This window comes from Nomascus leucogenys, chromosome X (assembly GCF_006542625.1).
Source record: "Nomascus leucogenys isolate Asia chromosome X, Asia_NLE_v1, whole genome shotgun sequence".
Lineage (NCBI taxonomy): Eukaryota > Metazoa > Chordata > Mammalia > Primates > Hylobatidae > Nomascus > Nomascus leucogenys.
In genome coordinates, this window is record NC_044406.1 from 7,229,754 (window position 1) to 7,247,117 (window position 17,364).

The 17,364-nt window shown below is 41.2% G+C and overlaps 1 protein-coding gene and 1 pseudogene across 1 annotated transcript; both read right to left on the bottom strand.

The window, feature by feature from the left end:
- Nucleotides 1-200: 200 nt before the first annotated feature.
- On the bottom strand, nucleotides 201-2,132 carry LOC115833352 (annotated as a pseudogene).
- A 5,376-nt stretch (nucleotides 2,133-7,508) lies between these two features.
- FAM9A (family with sequence similarity 9 member A) lies at nucleotides 7,509-17,006 on the bottom strand. Its single transcript, XM_030807528.1, is given in 10 exon segments — nucleotides 7,509-7,809; nucleotides 7,917-8,016; nucleotides 10,291-10,397; nucleotides 11,851-12,230; nucleotides 13,078-13,192; nucleotides 14,952-14,983; nucleotides 15,162-15,282; nucleotides 15,769-15,897; nucleotides 16,885-16,915; nucleotides 16,947-17,006. Coding segments are annotated over 9 exon segments (1,044 nt in total). The 3' UTR covers nucleotides 7,509-7,809; nucleotides 7,917-7,947.
- Between the last annotated feature and the right edge of the window lie 358 nt (nucleotides 17,007-17,364).

Genomic DNA, 17,364 nt, shown 5'->3' on the forward strand with positions numbered 1-17,364 from the left:
CTGCCAGCTAGCACCTGGGTACCCGGCCAGCACCTGGGTACCACCCAGCTCGCTTACTTAGCAGCTCCCCTTCCGGGGTTGAGAGTCCAGGGCCTGAGCCTGCAGCCTCGGCCATCTGGTCCCTCACTTGATCTCCCACTGCTAGTTATAAACAAATCTTGTGCAAACCTCCAGAGCTCATCCCCAGTCCCGCGGAGCGGCTAGACGTTGATGAAGGATCCCTGGTCGCCTTTGGCCGTCTCGGGCTCCAGGCAACGCCCCTTCCTCTGTGTGACGTGAGGTTCTGGTGGAATTTGGCAAAGCAGCGCAGCCCTCCCAGAAGTCTTGGTGATGGTCGCACGGTTCCCCTTCTGCTGATGATGTTTCGTTACTGTCACTGGAGAGTTTACCCTGGTTTGTCTTTCTTCTTTGCAGAGGGCCCGCCATCAGGTTTTAAGTCTTCATAATCGATCCAGTCGAACAAGGCCACGTCCAGTGTGGGTATCACCTCCCCGTCGGGCCTGCGCTGTGCCTGGGGCCGCAGGGGGGCGATGAGCAGCATCAGGGACTCTTCTGTGGCAGGTGCTGCCTCAAAGGTGTGAGGAAGAGCATGGTGGGGGCCAGACTGGCGGAAGAGTCCTCCATGGTCGCATCCAGCGCCTTGGCTTCGGAGAGCTCCGCCTTCATCAGGGAGCTGGGACCTCCGACCAAGGCTCGGCCTCGGTGCAGCCTCAGCCTGTCCCTGCGTCTCTTGTACTCCCTGCTGCGTTTCCTGGCCCTCTCCCACCCTGGACACCCATTCTCCTTCTTGGGGTAGGGCAACTCGAGCCCCAGGAGCAGGTCCTTGACCGGCAGCAGGCCTGCAGGACTCTGCTCAGGCAGCGGCCCCTCGGGCCCTGGCGGCCTGGAAACCTGCCTGGTGGCAGTGAGTACAGCCCTATCCTGGGCCTCCCTGGGCAGGCCTGAGCCCCACTCCTTCTTGCCCGGGCCGCGCTGGCGGTGGTGGCTGGCCTGAGGCAACCACAGCGCTGGGCCTGGGAGGTGGATGTGATTCTCGGGTAGATTCTGAGCAGGGGTCCCAGGATCAAGGACGTTTGCCAGGCTCAGCTCCAGGGGCAGCAGGAGGACTAGGACTAGGGTCGGCAGGGAGGAGGCGGAGGGGCGCCGGGCCGAGCACCCGTGGGAGCCTAGCGCAGCAGAGGGTGAGCTGCAGAGCGGAGACTGCGGGGTGGAGAGGTGCGCGGGCGGCGGGAGAACGTCAGAACTACCATTTGATCCAGCAATCCCACTACTGGGTATCTACCCAGAGGAAAAGAAAGGAAAAGAAGTCATTATACGAAAAAGATACTTGCACAAGCATGTTTGCAGTAGCACAATTCGCAATTGCAAAAACGGGGAACCAACCCAAATGCCCATCAATCAACGAGTGGATAAAGAAACTGAGATATATATATAGATATATATATATATCTATAGATATATACATATATCAGTTTCTTATATATATATGATAAAAAAAACTATGCAGTCATAAAAAGGAATGAATTAATGGCATTCCTAGTGACCTGGATGAGACTAGAAACTATTATTCCAAGTGAAGTAACTCAGGAATTGAAAACCAAACATCGTTATGTTCTCACTCTTAAGTGGGAGCTAAGCTATGAGGATGCAAAGGCGTAAGAATGATGCAATGGACTTTGGGGACTCATGGGGGAAGGGTGAGAAGGGGGTGAGGGAATAAAAGACTGCAAATTGGTTCAGTGTATACTGCTCAGGTGATGGTTGCACCAGAATCTCACAAATCACCACTAAAGAACTTACTCATGTGACCAAACACCATCTGGTCCTCAACAACCCATGGAAATAAAATTAAAATAAATAAAAAGAAATTTAAAAAAATAAAAAAGCATTACGAAGTCAAATTCAGAAAAAGAGATACAAACATGGTTTAAAATGACCCAAAAATAACAACTTCCAAATTCTGAACACAAATAGGGATGGGGCTATTTGTTTGTTTTAGTGCCTATAGAAATTGTATTATAACCAGGCTTTTATAGTCATTTGTTGAAGAAAAAGTACAACATAGAGTGAATACACTAATCAAGGAAGCTATATATGTGCTATAAATACATACATTTTTCATGTATGTCCATAGGGCAATGTCCATCATTCTGGAGAAGTTGCATGGAGCTGTTTAGCACATTTTAACTAATGTTCCTAAAAAATAAAAAAAGAATTTCTCCTAAATTCAGACACTGCTTCATTGGTTAATTCATTTTTTAATCCATCCATTCACTCAATATCTCAGCAAATATTTATGGTGGCTTTTTTTTTCCTTTTAGTAAAGCACTATGCTAGGCCAGGCACAGTGGCTCATTGCTTGTAATCCTAGCACTTTGGGAGGCCGAGGTGGAAGAATCACTTGAGCCACGAGTTGGAAACCAGCCTAGGCTCTGTCTCTACTAAGAATAATAGCTAAATTTAAAAAATATATTTTAAAAGAGGACTATGCTAGTTCTTTAAGGTATCCAAAGCTTATTTGATAAAAATCCCAGGCTCTGTGAATTTATAGGAGTGGGAAATAATTTTATCAGTAAATTATTTCATTGTACTTAAAATGTTTCGATTTGGCTTTGATTTTAAGAAATGCAAGGAAATATAAAATGGTTTACATTAATTATATATTGTATATATTCATATGCAAATATTTAAATATGTATTAAAATGTATATGTGGTATATTATTCAACCTTGTTTGTGAATTTAGGAAAAAAGAGATTTATACATTTTAAAACTTCTTTGTATGAAAAAATTCTGGAAACTGTAAGTGCGAGCTATCTACATTAGTGTTTCTGTGTTTGCCAAAACAGTATTGCAGCCCAAAGGGGAGTGGTTGAGGACAGATAACTTGGCCAAATGGCCCTGGCTAAAAAAAGCGAGGAGATTGCATCAAACTCACTCCAAAAGCGAATCAAAGAATAACTTGAAACTGCTGTCACTCACTTAGATTTTGCTTCCTGGTCCTTAGTGGTAGCTGATGAGGTTTAGAAGTAAGCACATGTATCTGTCTATACTGACGGGAAGAAAATAAATCTACTATGGCACCAGTTCCAAACACTGCATGAGCAGTCGAGAGAAACAATTTACCAGATCATGCTTAATGGTAAATCAGAAATGACAGGTATGAAATGACATGTATGAAAACATGGGGCTGCAACTTGAAAATACTGGAAAATGAGTCATCTATGTTTGCAGAACCAATCAGATCTTGGACTGATAACACTTTGTAAGTTGTAATTGCTGGATATCATGTATCTATGTGATCAGGACCATCTGTAATGATGAATGGTTCATGTTCACACAGCTTCAAATGCCTGATTTCTGAAATGATCAACTATTTATTAGATGTAAGGTAAGGGCAATGATGCATATGATCTTCTCTTGTGCTTAGAGATGTTAAAATTCACTTATGGAACTACGAAGATTATGACATGCAATAAAACTTCTAAACTATGTAGTAACATCCAAGGCAGGATTTTGTGGATTATGTGTTAGTAATGATATTTAAAGAGAATATTAACATTTTGTTAAGCAAATATATTAATATATTAATGTGATAATTTTAATTTTAATTACAAAAAATTAATTTTATCATAAGCATCTTCCTTTCTATTTACACATAAAACTCCTACAAATTCAAATAATAAAAAATGTTTTTAATCTGTACTCAAGAATAGAGAGTCATATGTTTTATATAAAGAGAGTCTATTTCAACACGGCAAAACCCCTTCTCTACTAAAAATACAAAAATTACCTGGGCATGGTGATGCGTGCCTGTGGTCCTAGCTCCTCAGGAGTCTGAGATGGGAGGATGACTTGAGGCCAGGAGACAGAGGTTGCAGTGATCTATGATTACACCACTGCCCTCCAGCCTGGATGATAGAGCAAGATCCTGTCTCAAAATAAAATAAAATAAATTAAATAAAATAAAATAAAATAAAGTAAAATATAATATAATATAATATAATATAAAATAAAATAAAATAAAAAAATAAAAAACAAAGTGTATAGGTCAGCTGGATGCAGTGGCTCATGCCTGCAATCCCAGCACTTTGGGAGGCTGAGGCAGGAGGATCACTTGAGGCTAGGAGCTCAAGACCAGCCTGGGCAACACACAGAGACCACGTCTCTACAAAACACACACAAAAAAATTAGCCAGCATGGTGGCACACGCCTGTATTCCCAGGTACTCGGGAGGCCTGAAGTGAGAGGATCCCTTGAGCCATCACATACAATTTGCAGCCAGGTGGAAGACAGTACAGACCTCAAAGCCTCCATTAACTCGACGAACCCCTTCCCCAGCACACGGACACATACACAAAGACTTACACTCATGTCACTTGCTTATGGGAGCCGGTGTTTCTCCTTAGGGGTAGCAAGGATGAGCTTTTTATTGTCACTGTGGCTTCTCAGTTTATGCAAGTCAACACCTTTGGACAAGGGCTGAGAAGAGGATGGAATCCATCCTACCTCCCTCTTTATAATGGTGCCATTTAAAAAATTATTTTGTAGAGATTAGATCTTGCTATATTGGCCAGGGTGGTCTCAAACTCCTGGCCTCAAGTGATTCTCCCATCCCTGCCTCCCAAAGCGCTGGAATTATAGGCATGAGCTACTGTGCTCACCTAAAACAATGCCATTTTTAAGATGAGGTGCATTTAAAGAAAGGGTGTATTTGGTAGGCAAAATAAGTACCCTCCAAAGATGTCCAGGAACTCATCCCTGGAACCTGTGAACATGTGAGACGACAAGGCAAGGGAGGAAATGAGTTGGAAGGTGCTAATGACAGGTACCAATCAGCTGACCTGAAACATGGATATTACCCTGGGTTATCTCTGGGGAGTTCAGTGGAATCCCAAGGGTCTTTCTAAGTGTAAAAGAGGCAGGAGAAAGGAACCAGACAGCCACATGAGAAGGCTCTGACCCCCCAAAATGCTGGCTTTTAAGATGAAGAAAGAGGCCATGAGACAAGGAATGGTGGGAGCTTTCAGAATCTGAAAAACACAAGAAAACACCTCCTCCCCTACAACCCCCAGAAGGGACACTGCCCCACTGCCATCTTGATTTTTAACACAAAGACACTCAGTCCAGACTTTACATTGAAACTACAGAACTGCAGGGTAATGAATGTATGTTTTTATTTTTAATTCCTAACATTTCACTAACTTATTTTAATTGACAAACTTAAATGGTATATACCATCAACAACAGGTTGCTTTGAAATATGTATACACTGTGAAATAGCTACATCGAGCTAGTTGAAATTTGCATTACTTCACCTAAGTATAATTTTCTTTGTGGTGAGAACTCTTAAAATCTACCCTCTTAGCAATCCTTAAAAATATAATACTAACATTATCTGTTGTCACCATGTTTTACAATAGAGCTCTTGAACTTCTCCTGTCTAACTGAACTCTTGTACCCTTTGGCCAACATCTCCCCAGCCTTCCACCTCCCCCAGCTCCTGGTAACCATCATTCTATTCTCTGTTTCTGTGAGTTCAACTGTTTTAGATTCCATATAGAAGTGAGATAATACAGCCAGGCTCAGTGGCTCGTGCTTGTAATCCCAGCAATTTGGGAGGCTGAGGTGGAAGTATCACTTGAAGCCAGGAATTTGAGATCAGCCTGGGTAATACAGGGAGGCTTCGTCTCTGAAAAGAATATATATTTTAGCTGGGCATGGTGTGCACACCTGTGTTATCAGACACTCTGAAGGCTGAGGTGCGAGGATCGCTTGAGCCCAAAAGGTCAAGGTTGCAGTGAGCTATGATCACACCACTGCACTCTGGCTGGGCCAGAGCAAGACGATGTCGTTAAAGAAAAAAAAAAAAATGTGACTTCAAGTACACAGTTACTCACTTGATAGTAAGGGGTGACATAAATATCAACTATTCCACCACTAAGTACATTTTGGCCTCTTTCTCATCCTTCCACTATAGAAGAAATAGTCAGGTAGCCCAGTATGTACAACAGTACTCACACATGGACCTCTGCAGTGCTTATTTTGCCTCTGTAACTACTGAAAGAGATCTCAAATAAGGATCTTCTTAGAAACTTGAAGTAGTACTTAGGAGTACTTATTAGTACCAACACACGCTTTGGGTAAAAGGAAAATCCTTTACGAAAATGCAAACTTTAGGAATTAAATGCTCCCAACAGGGACTCACTTATTCCTGCATAAGTGATTATAGGCAGAAAAACAGTATCTGAATGAACTTGCTTTTTTTCTTAAAGTTGGAAAACCTAGAAAAAATAAGAGTGGTATATAGGGGCCAATTAAAATAAAAAGCACAAGGAAAAATGAGAGGAAGTCGCTCCTCTCCTTCCAATGGGAGTATTGTGTTTTGAACAATTCATGAATGGAATTTCAGAAACTCAGCAAAAGAATACATTTAACTGACTTACTCCAAATATATTCTGAATTTCATATTTACTAAATAAAGTGTTTCCAAATGAACATTTTTTTACATGCTGTTACATGTAAAATTCCTTTTACATGTAAAAACGTGTACATCTTAACATGTTTTTACATGCAAAAATATATTTCTAAGCATGTTGTTACATGTTGTTATATGTTGTTACATGTGAAAACATTAACATTAAAAAAAGGAAAGGTAGGCGAATTCATCATTCAAGTTTTTAGATGCAGGTACACTTAAACTTCCACATAATCCATGAATATTAAACTGGAAAAACAAAGCACTCTACATAATTTACCTTGCCACAGATGTGAAATAATTGTAAGCATACATAAATGTTAACAAAATATTTTCAATCAATGCTAAGGGGAGATATCATTGAATGATGGACCAAAACAAACTAAATGGCATTTTGATGTCTGTGGAAATGACATACCCACAAACCAGTGGCTCAGCACTGATATTAGTGTATCTTGCTCAGTTGCCTTAATTATTTATAGTAGTTTAATTTTTTCAAGAACACAGATGTTAAGGTATTTTTAATAATTTTGATACGGCCATAGAGTGTATCTATTTTTTGAATTCCTACTTTCATTGGAATTGCCTCTTTATCCTAATGAGTAAATACAAAAGAATGCATAGATAGGATAGCTTTTGTCGTCGTCTTCTTGTTTTCTGAGACACAGTCTTGCTCTGTCCCCCAGGCTGGAGTGCAGTGGCACAATCTTGGCTCACTGCAACCTCCGACTCCCGGGTTCAAGAGATCCTCCTGCCTCAGCCTCCTGAGTAGCTGGGACTACAGGTGCATGCAACCATGCCTGGCTAATTTTTGTATTTTTAGTAGAGATGGGGTTTCACCATGTTGGCCAGGCTGGTCTCAAACTCCTGACCTCAAGTGATCCACTCCCCTCGGCCTCCCAAAGTGCTGGGATTACAGGCGTGAGCCACCACACCCAGCAGGTTTTGTCTTCTTTTATTAGAGAAAAATGTACTTTCTATGCCTATGCTTTCTACATTTTTGGAACTGATACAGATCCACAGAGGCCAAATCGAAATCTAAATTATCTTTAATGTTAAAATTAAATTGACCGTGTACATAACTATGCAATCCCTGCTTTCTCACAGAAGTGTCTAGGATTCATTCAACAAATCATAGAAACGAGGTCTGGCATTTAACAGACAAATGACAGAGGAGCTATACCGATTTATACAACAATTATCAAAACACTGTCATGTAGTTTACTGTAGCTCAAGCTGTGCTTGTATCATATAACATAGGTTCAAGTTCTTTCTTCAGTCATCAGAATAACAGAGGTTGAAGAGACAATGAAGTGCCAACTCTTCCAAAAGCTGTTTCAAAAAAAAATTTAAGTAACTGTGATACACATTTCTACAAATAAAATATTCCAGTGCTTACATCAATCCTGAGTTTTTAATCTTAAATATGTACTACTTACAGTTCTGACACGATTTTATTTAAAAACACGGCTAGTTATCAAGTTCACTGTCTTCATCGGAAGAAATGATGTAATAATTGTCTTTAGCATCCTTGGTAGCCTAAAAGAAAAAGTCTATTTCACTGACAAACCACCACTTTACATCTCACGTTTTAAAGAGGGTTAATCAGATGTCAAAAGGAAACAGCTTTTAATATTCAAAGGATGCTGGTTATTTATTTCATTTTGAAAAAAAACTGTAACCAATACATGGAGCTCCAAATACCCACTCAAATTTTTTAATGCCAGATTTCAGTGAATATTATTTTAGCAGGTCCAATGGTCATGTACTTTGCTTGAATAAAATGGGTTGATGAGCATCTTAAGGTCAAGATGGAGCAAAGACAGAAAAAGTCAGGCAGGCTTACCATGAAATATATTTTTTCAGCAGGTAGTGACCCATGTATTATCAGCAATAGTCTACGTAAAGTGGTTTCCACTGAAGGGATAAAATGGTTGGTGATATGACCTCATCAAGTTAGAGAAAAATGTAGCTATGTTTGAAATATATACTATTCCCTCAACAAATAGTTCAACAGTTCCTACTCCTGAAAATGTTGTATGTTAATGCTGAGGAAGATCTAAAAAATGTAAGCACAATCTCTTCTGTAATCCTGTGACATGAGCAAATGCACAAATAAACAAAATTAATACAAAAATTGTGTAACTGCTATGGAAGGGCAACTCACTCAGACATGTAGCCAACAGTGGAGACTGATGTTGACTTAGTTGGCAAAAGGTTTAAATTGGTCAAAAAAAATTTTTTTTAAAGCATTGTGAGGGAAGAACATGAGAAAAGCATAAGAGTAACAGTGAATCCCTTCAGGGAAAGCTGTCAACCTGGATAGGCAGGAGCAAAGACAGAGGGCAGCAAGCCTAAGAGGGCGGTCATGTAAAGGGGAGAGTCTCTGAATATCTAAGAACTGAGACAGGGTATCACTGACAGGCTGGGAAGAGGGAAGGGCTAGGAAGCATTTTAGGAAGGGGAGGGTTTTAGGAAGATAATATTGCCAATCAATGAAGGATGGCTCAGAAGAGAAGAGAGAACTCAGAAAAGAGTTTAATAGTACAAGCAAGGAAGAATGAGGTCTTGAGCTAGGGCAGCTGCAGTGGGAATTTAAAAAAAAAGAAATTTAAGGGCCATTACAGAGGTAAAACTTGCCTCATGATAACTGCATGGGAAGGATAAGGGACTTAGAAGAGTCCAAGATGATAGCAAAGTTCCTACCCTAAGTGGTAACATGTAGCATTAACACTGACAGGAAAACTTCTAGTCTCATGTTCATACCAACTAATAAATGGTTTCTGGGGAACATTATAGCAACATTTTCTCTACTTGTGACTTCTATTTAAATAATTGTTTTGTGTATAGATCATTCTCAAGTTGCTTGAAAATTTTATTTTCAAACTCTTTTCTCAGTTTATTTAACACATCTCAGTTAGTGTAGAAGAGTGAAATATGAACATGTATTTTCACAAGGTTATTAGAAAGAATACCTTACCTCCCAGAAAGGAATTTCATTGTTACCTAAATAATGTACATCTACATGAAGAAGAGGTCCTTGATGACAATTTGCTAATGTGCTATACGACAGCAGATAATTCACAATTCACAATGTGTTAATAATCTGCTGGCTTTCCCATTCTGTTATACATCTGAACCATCTCTTATGACTACAAATCGTCATGTAAAACCATTACTAGTCACTAATAATTTTGAAAGTGAATATGCCATAAAACACTCCTGTATTAAAACAGGAAATAAAAGAGACACTCAGTAGTTACACTTGCCTACTTCCTATTTAACTAAAACTCTTGAAACAACACAAGTAAAAAAGACATCCAGAAAGGATTTATGGTCTTCTTGCCTTCCACCATAGATTTGTCATTGATGTCCTGAAAACTGAAAATAAAATCTTCATTAAAACCCATTTTTGCCTAGTGTTCCATTATTGGAACGCTAAGCTTGTGGGAGTCATGTATATCCTACCGCTCAAGATCATCGCCAAGGTCTGTTTATTCACACACAAAAAAAGTGCAGCCTCCGGCATAAATGTGTCAATGAGTTAACAATATACACAAGATGTATATTTCCAGGTAAAATTTCCAATTTACCTTTTCCTGTTCTAAATAACTCCCACAAAACTATTCATGAATCCTAAAAATATATTTACCAATTATGTTAAATTTGGAACAATACATTCAAAGTGAAAATGGTAAGTAATTTAAAATGCGTAACCAAAATGTCTTTCCATACATTCAGAAACAAACAGACTTTCTTCTGTTATGCACGTGTTGTATTTTATAATGTATTATGCTACCAAATAGAACAGACCTTTATGAATTGCTCAAGTAGCGGCTTCATCTCTTTCAGCTTCCAGCTCCTAACACTTGTAGGTTGTTGCCACCTCTTCTGTTTTTCTTGAAATGTTTTCTAGGAGCACAAAACAATAGTGATGAAAATTGGGTAATATTTCATACTTACAAAACATAATTCTGCATTAGCTTTATAGGAATACTCTTTAAATCTATACTTCTTAACACTTTCTTTTAAACAAGGTTTATGACCAATTTTAAACAACTGTGTTCACCACCCATATGCTAAAATGATATAATAACCTTTTTCATCAGTCATTAAGCAATTTTCTTTCTTCTACATACATATTCAACACATATGTCTTAATTCTTGATTTTGAATGTAGAGTATTTGACGACCCTTCCTATAATTTGTTGATCACAGATGGGTAAGAGCTATACAGAAATTAACTAAGAAACATTCTTTCTTACTAAGATTTTAAACAAGTAATAAATCTTGGTCATTTCAGTATGCACACAGATGAACCTTCCAATAATGATTGCCTTTCTGCACCTTCACCTAATCTCCAACAACAGTGTTCTCCTCTCCTCTACGTGGCACTCACTCACACAGTCATCCCCTAGATTTTGTCATTCCCAATGACTGCAACATCTACATAATATTAATAATAGCAATGATAAAGAGCAGTCATGGATCAGATCACATCCTGAAAAATTTAAATAAACCCATTACACAGGAACCTTTCAATCCTCCAAATAACTCTGACGTAGGTACTCTTACCATGTCTCCTTTTGTAGATAAGGAAATTTCGGCACAGAGATAAATAATTTGCCCATGGTTCCCGAGCTAGCAATCGTCAAGCTGGAGTTGAATCACAAGTAGTGGGGCTGCAGTGTCCCAGCCCTTGACCACTGCACTCAGCTGTTTCTCCATCTTCCCAACATACAGCCACTAGCTTCCTGCCACTGTAGGTCACTCACTTCAGTACTACAGCTCAGGAGTCTGTTGGGACCTGACACCCACTGAATGGAACACTTTTCACTGCCCATCGCCCATCCCCATGTGCTCAGGTAACTCAGTCCCAGCTGAAATTCCACAGCCAGTCATCATATCCCCATCCCTGCGTCTATGCCCTGCCCAACTCTCCTTCTATCAACGTGCACAGCTACACCCCAACCCAGGAAATTCCAACCCTACAGCTGCTTTTGCAAAAATATGCCAACCGGGCTCACTTTAACTTCTTAATCACTATGATGCTGACCTCAGTTGGACCACTAATGCTGCGTGGCAATTATATTCCCCTAGTACGTGAGTCCACTTATGGGCCCCCCTCTCTGGGCTCATGCTCTCTTCCTTCTTTGCTGGATTTCTGCATGAACTATTACTACCTGAGACATTGATACAATAGGTTAATCATAAAGCTAAGCCTGATACCAACAATTAGTTCTTCTTCTTCTTCCTCCTCTTCCTCCTCTTCTTCTCCTTCTCCTTCTCCTTCTTCTTCAATTAGTTCTTCTTCTTCAATTAGTTCTTCTTCTTCTTCCTCTTCCTCTTCCTGTTCTTCTTCTTCTTCAATTAGTTCTTCTTCCTCTTCCTCTTCCTCTTTTTCTTCTTCTTCTGTTTCTTCTTCTCCTCCTCTTCCTTCTTCTTCTCCTTCTTCTTCAATTAGTTCTTCTTCCTCTTCCTCTTCCTCTTTTTCTTCTTCTTCTGTTTCTTCTTCTCCTCCTCTTCCTTCTTCTTCTCCTTCTTCTTCTCCTTTCTCCTCCTCCTCCTCCTTCTCTTCCTCCTCTTCCTCTTCTACTATTACTTCTTCTTCTTCTGCTGCTGCTGCTGCAGCTTCTGCTGCTGCAGCTTCTGCTGCTTCTGCTTCTTCTGCTTCATCATCTTTCTGCTTCTCTGCGATGTATTCTTTAAGGACATTCAGCAACTTCCGAGTATGTCTATAATCACGTTTCTGCCTGTAACACATAATAAGTAATACGGCCATATGTTGTAGAGAGATGAAAAATTAATCCTATTCAAACTAAAACTGACTTGACATAATTTATACTATAAAGTAGCAAGGGAGTAATAGCAGCTGAAATCTTCTTTTTGGGAAAAGGTGAAATGAGTTACTCTCATTCTGAAAGGATTCCTTCCTCACTGACTACTAGAGAAGCTATCTTACATTCTTTACGTGCTGAAAACAAAGGAGGGTTTACTGCACTATAAATTTCCCAGAAACAATAATTTTCTCTAACAGCAGTTTACTTTTCATTTCCTCAAACTAAATAACATATGGGTTCTCATAAGTAGGTTCAAGAATATCATAGCCATTCATCCTGTAAGAGTTCCCAAAAGAAATACTTCACTTAACTATTTCTCCACTTTGGTACAACAATGATTTTCTCAAAGGAATAGTGAAAACAATTTAACTAAAATAGATAACCTATTTATAACATAAGGTTGTCCCTTTCTACATAACTTAATATTGTTAAGGATCTACAGACTAAACGTTGAAGACATTTATCTTATATGCAGCTGCCGTATTTCTAGAAATGGGTAAAAATTAATTTTACAAGAAGACTATTTTTATCTGGAAGGCAAAAAGAGGTCATCTTCATTGGCTTTCTGGATAATATACCTCAATTCTGTTAAACTGAGGTCATAAAACAAAAGAAACTTACCTGCTTAGGGAACGATCGAGTAAAATATGTTGCTCCCTAGAGACGCCAATATGTACAGGATAGTTTTTGAAATTATTTGCACCAACAAATACAAAGAAATGATATAAATATCATTATGCAAAAAAGCCAACAATCATACCTTTTTAGTTGTTTTTTTCTCAAAGCACGTTCAATTGTGTTCTTGGTTTTCCTGTAAGCTGCTTTATCTATTTTTATCGTTTTTCTTTTTGCAGCAAGGTCCTTTTTAATGTCAGCTAGATAGTAAACAAAAATGCATTAAAAGTTAATGTTGAAAAGCAGTTTCTTCGCATATATTGAAATCAATGTGAGACATGATGGTTCAGCAATATCGGAAGGACATTTACATTGTAAAATGCAAAGATCATTTCAAAAAGCAAGACTTACTTGTTTTCTGTAAAACCTTTTACGTATTAATATTGGTACTGTAATTCCAATTGGTATAACTGCAAATCACTTAATTTATGGAGGATAAAAAAAGCAAGTAATTTTCTATTTTTTAAATGTGCAGAAAGCATTACAAACACAGACTCTAATTTCTACATTTATAAAATGTCCTGTAATTCAAAGGACATGTTTCCATGAGATACTGTCATAATTCATTATGTAAAACATACAAAAAAGTATCTTATTTAATAAGACCATCAAAAGGGTAGAAATAACTTAATACACAATAAGAAAAGCATTTTTTAAGCAATCTAGTGATTGATGCTATTAACTGTATTTTAATAAAAGAAGCACTGTCCACGGGTATAAAAATTTACGTTTAAGTAAAGAAATACATTCAAAAACACTTTTGAAATATTTTCTTGGAGCTTTTTATATGACATTTTTGTCCACAGTGCTGTGTTTCAGAAAACTGTCCTACTGCAAGGAATGCTTTCCTAAACATGGTTTCACATCAGAGATCTACCATCAATTGCTAAAAATAGTTTTCAGCAATCATAAAAGATCTGCACCATAATACAAATATTTTTTACAGTCTCCATCTATAATGCTCAGTTAGGCAGCTCACAAAACCAGCACTTAGTCACCAAGCAGAGCAAAGCTTTCCAAATATACTGCTTGTATGAATTATCGCCAGAGAAGAGCTGAAAACTGAATTGAGCGTTTTAAAAATAAGAGTATTGTCTCCGCAGTCTCTACACAAATTTTCTCAATTTTTTTTGAAAATATGGTCCTATAACAGTCAGTGCAACTAACAGTTCACATGGCAATACAAAATTTATGAGTTTTTGGATCCAATTACATGTTTCTCACTGGGTAGAAAACTTGTCTTTCCTTTTCTAGTACACAGTTTATTACTGGAATAATAATAGAATATCATCATTTTAGATAATTCAATTTTCTCTTGCACTTTAAAGAAAAAAATCAGAAAGCTGTGACAATAGAATAGCTAAATTAGGAACATAAAAACTCATATTAAAAACTCTGAGTACATACGGACAGGAAGAGAGGAACAACAGACACCTGGGCCTACTTGAGGGCGGAGGGTAGGAGGAGGGTGAGGATGAAAACCACCCATCAGGTGCTACGCTTATAATCTGGGTAATAAATAATCCGTATACCAAACCCCTGTGACACGCAATTATCTATATAACAAACCTACACACATACCCTCAAACCTAAAATAAAAGATAAAAAAAACCTGATATATATACTTAATCTATGTACACTAAAAGGAATGAATAGAGCTGTTTCTCCTCCAGTGTCCGCTAATATCTCCCAAATAATTAAATTTCCATGTGAATGAAAGAAAAGCCATCCCTCTCATTTCACCATTGTTAGAAGCATTCTCACATTCCACATCAACAATCAAAAAGGTAAGTATGAAAATGTATTAAACGCATTACATTAAATACATATGTTAAATGCTATATATGAGAAGAAGGTATGTTAAGACAGTCTTGTCGTCCACTAATTCATATAACCTACTATAACAGTTGTATGGTTGAAAATAATTATCAGAGACAACGAATAGCTCCTAAAACATACCTGCAATATATTCTAGCTCCATGGTATGAATCCTGTAAAAAAAGTTACATCAAAATTTTAACATAATGCTACACAAAATGCCATGCTTGTTGGAAAGATATGTCTTATGTGAAATGTTCTGTGTAGAATAGAATAGTGATGACATGAACCAAAGCTGACTTTTCCTAAAAGACCCTATCCGACAGGCAAAAGTGACTTAAAACAGTTTACCCCATGTGCTCGTCTGTTTCAGCAAAAGGTTCTCTTTCCCCATGCTCATCAGTTACATCTTCCTCCCTTGTTTCTGTAAAAGGGTTTCTTTCCTCACATTCATCACTGACTGGATCCTTTCCTGCATTAAAATTTAAAAGACAAACCATGTTTAGAGGAAGACGCTGTTGTGGACATTTTTTGTAGAGAAACATATTATTTGTGGACATTTTTGGTTCTCTACCAATTAAAGCTTTAAAGCAGAGCTAGGCATGGAATCACTGGGCTCCTGACAACTTTACAGAGGCATTTTTGGTAGCCCTTCGGGTTCAAGTCCCAGTAAACAACACTCACAGGTCAGATCCCTTGGATGTTAGGACCACACCCATGGAGAAGAGCTGCTCTGCGAGCATCCGTAACCCTGCTATGAGGGGGAGCCTTCCACCGGAAGCCTAAGGCCCTCGATCCTGCTTTGAAACCCTAGAGCCTCTTAGCACATGCACAATGGACTCCAAAGCCACGAAGGGGCCAGGGGTCTCGGGCTGCCCAGGTGCCCCCCGCGCAGAGAGCAGACAGACCATCTCCTTGGCAGTGCACCTTCTTTCGTGGCCCCTTGGGCTGTGTTTACCTGTATGCTTCTTCGCCGGGGCGGCCCTAACTTGAGCCTCCGACTGAGCCTCCGCAGCCCTCCTGCTGCGCTTCCTGCCCACGGGCTCCATGGTTGGCTGTCCTGGGAAGTTAGAGGCGACCCCTGAACCTGGTTGAGTGCAAAGTCAAACTACGTAAGCTAAGGAAACAGGGTATGTGAAAGGAGAGCCAACCGGATCGCGGATTCAAGAAAACGTGGGGCTGGCCCACCCCGTGTATCCTGTGGGAGCAGGAGGGGACGGAGAAGATGCCAGTGTCCCTTCCTATTCTTCCTGGCCTGTCCAGCCCGTCCCTGGGGCTGGCTGCAGAACTCACAGCTGCCTCGCACACCTGAATGGCCCCTGCAGGATCCTTGCGGTGTCCCTGGGACAGAGCTCAGCCCTGCCCCTGTGTCCCCCAGAGACCTGCGTGGCCCGGAGGACCACGGGTGACACAGGACCTCCCCAGCCATCTCTGGGGGAATGTCAGGGGCTGCACTGCCACTTGCCTGCCTGGATGCCCAGGTGACCCCTCGTGACCCCAAGTGCCCTGTCCTGACAGGCGGCCGGGCTGGAGGGACCCACTCGGACTGTCCCCCACAACACCCCTGCTAGTCGCCTCCCCACACACTCCGCCCCTCCTCCTCCCCTCCCCCCATCCCCTCACCCCACGAACTCCACACCCCTCCCCTCCCCTGCCCCCATCCCTGGCCCCACACCTGGCCCCTGCGTGTCTGCCACTCCCCCGACCCTCCCCCCTCTGCCACCACCCCTCCCTTGCTCCCCTCTCCACCCCCTCCATTCCCCCACGCCCCCCTCCCCTGCCCCACCCCTCCCCACTGCACACAGGCACAAGCCCCCCGGGACACTCCCGGGCCCTGGGGATCACTCAGGTGTCTCTAGCTCCCTCCCTGCCCTGGCCCATCCCAGCCCACCCTCAGGGCCTCGCCCCGACCCAGGCCCTAGGCAACGATGCCAGGGCCATTTCCTGCTTTGATAACCTGGGGCCTCTTAGCACATGCACAATGGACTCCAAGGCCACGAAGGGGCCAGGGGTCTCGGGCTGCCCATGTGCCCCCCGCGCAGAGAGCAGACAGACCATCTCCTTGGCAGTGCACCTTCTTTCGTGGCCCCTTGGGCTGTGTTTACCTGTATGCTTCTTCGCCGGGGCGGCCCTAACTTGAGCCTCCGACTGAGCCTCGGCAGCCTTCCTGCTGCGCTTCCTGCCCACGGGCTCCATGGTTGGCTGTCCTGGGAAGTTAGAGGCGACCCCTGAACCTGGTTGAGTGCAAAGTCAAACTAAGTAAGCTAAGGAAACAGGATATGTGAAAGGAGAACCAACGGGATCGCGGATTCAAGAAAACGTGGGGCTGGCCCACCCCGTGTATCCTGTGGGAGCAGGAGGGGATGGAGAAGATGCCAGTGTCCCCTCCTATCCTTCCTGGCCTGTCCAGCCCTGGGGCCTCTTAGCACGTGCATGGTGGACTCCAAAGCCAAGAAGGGGTCAGGGGTCTCGGGCTGCCCGTGTGCAGGTCAGCTGGCTGCTCAGCGCTTCACACCCTGGTTGCCAGAGGGCCGCATGCTCGCCTTCCTGCCTC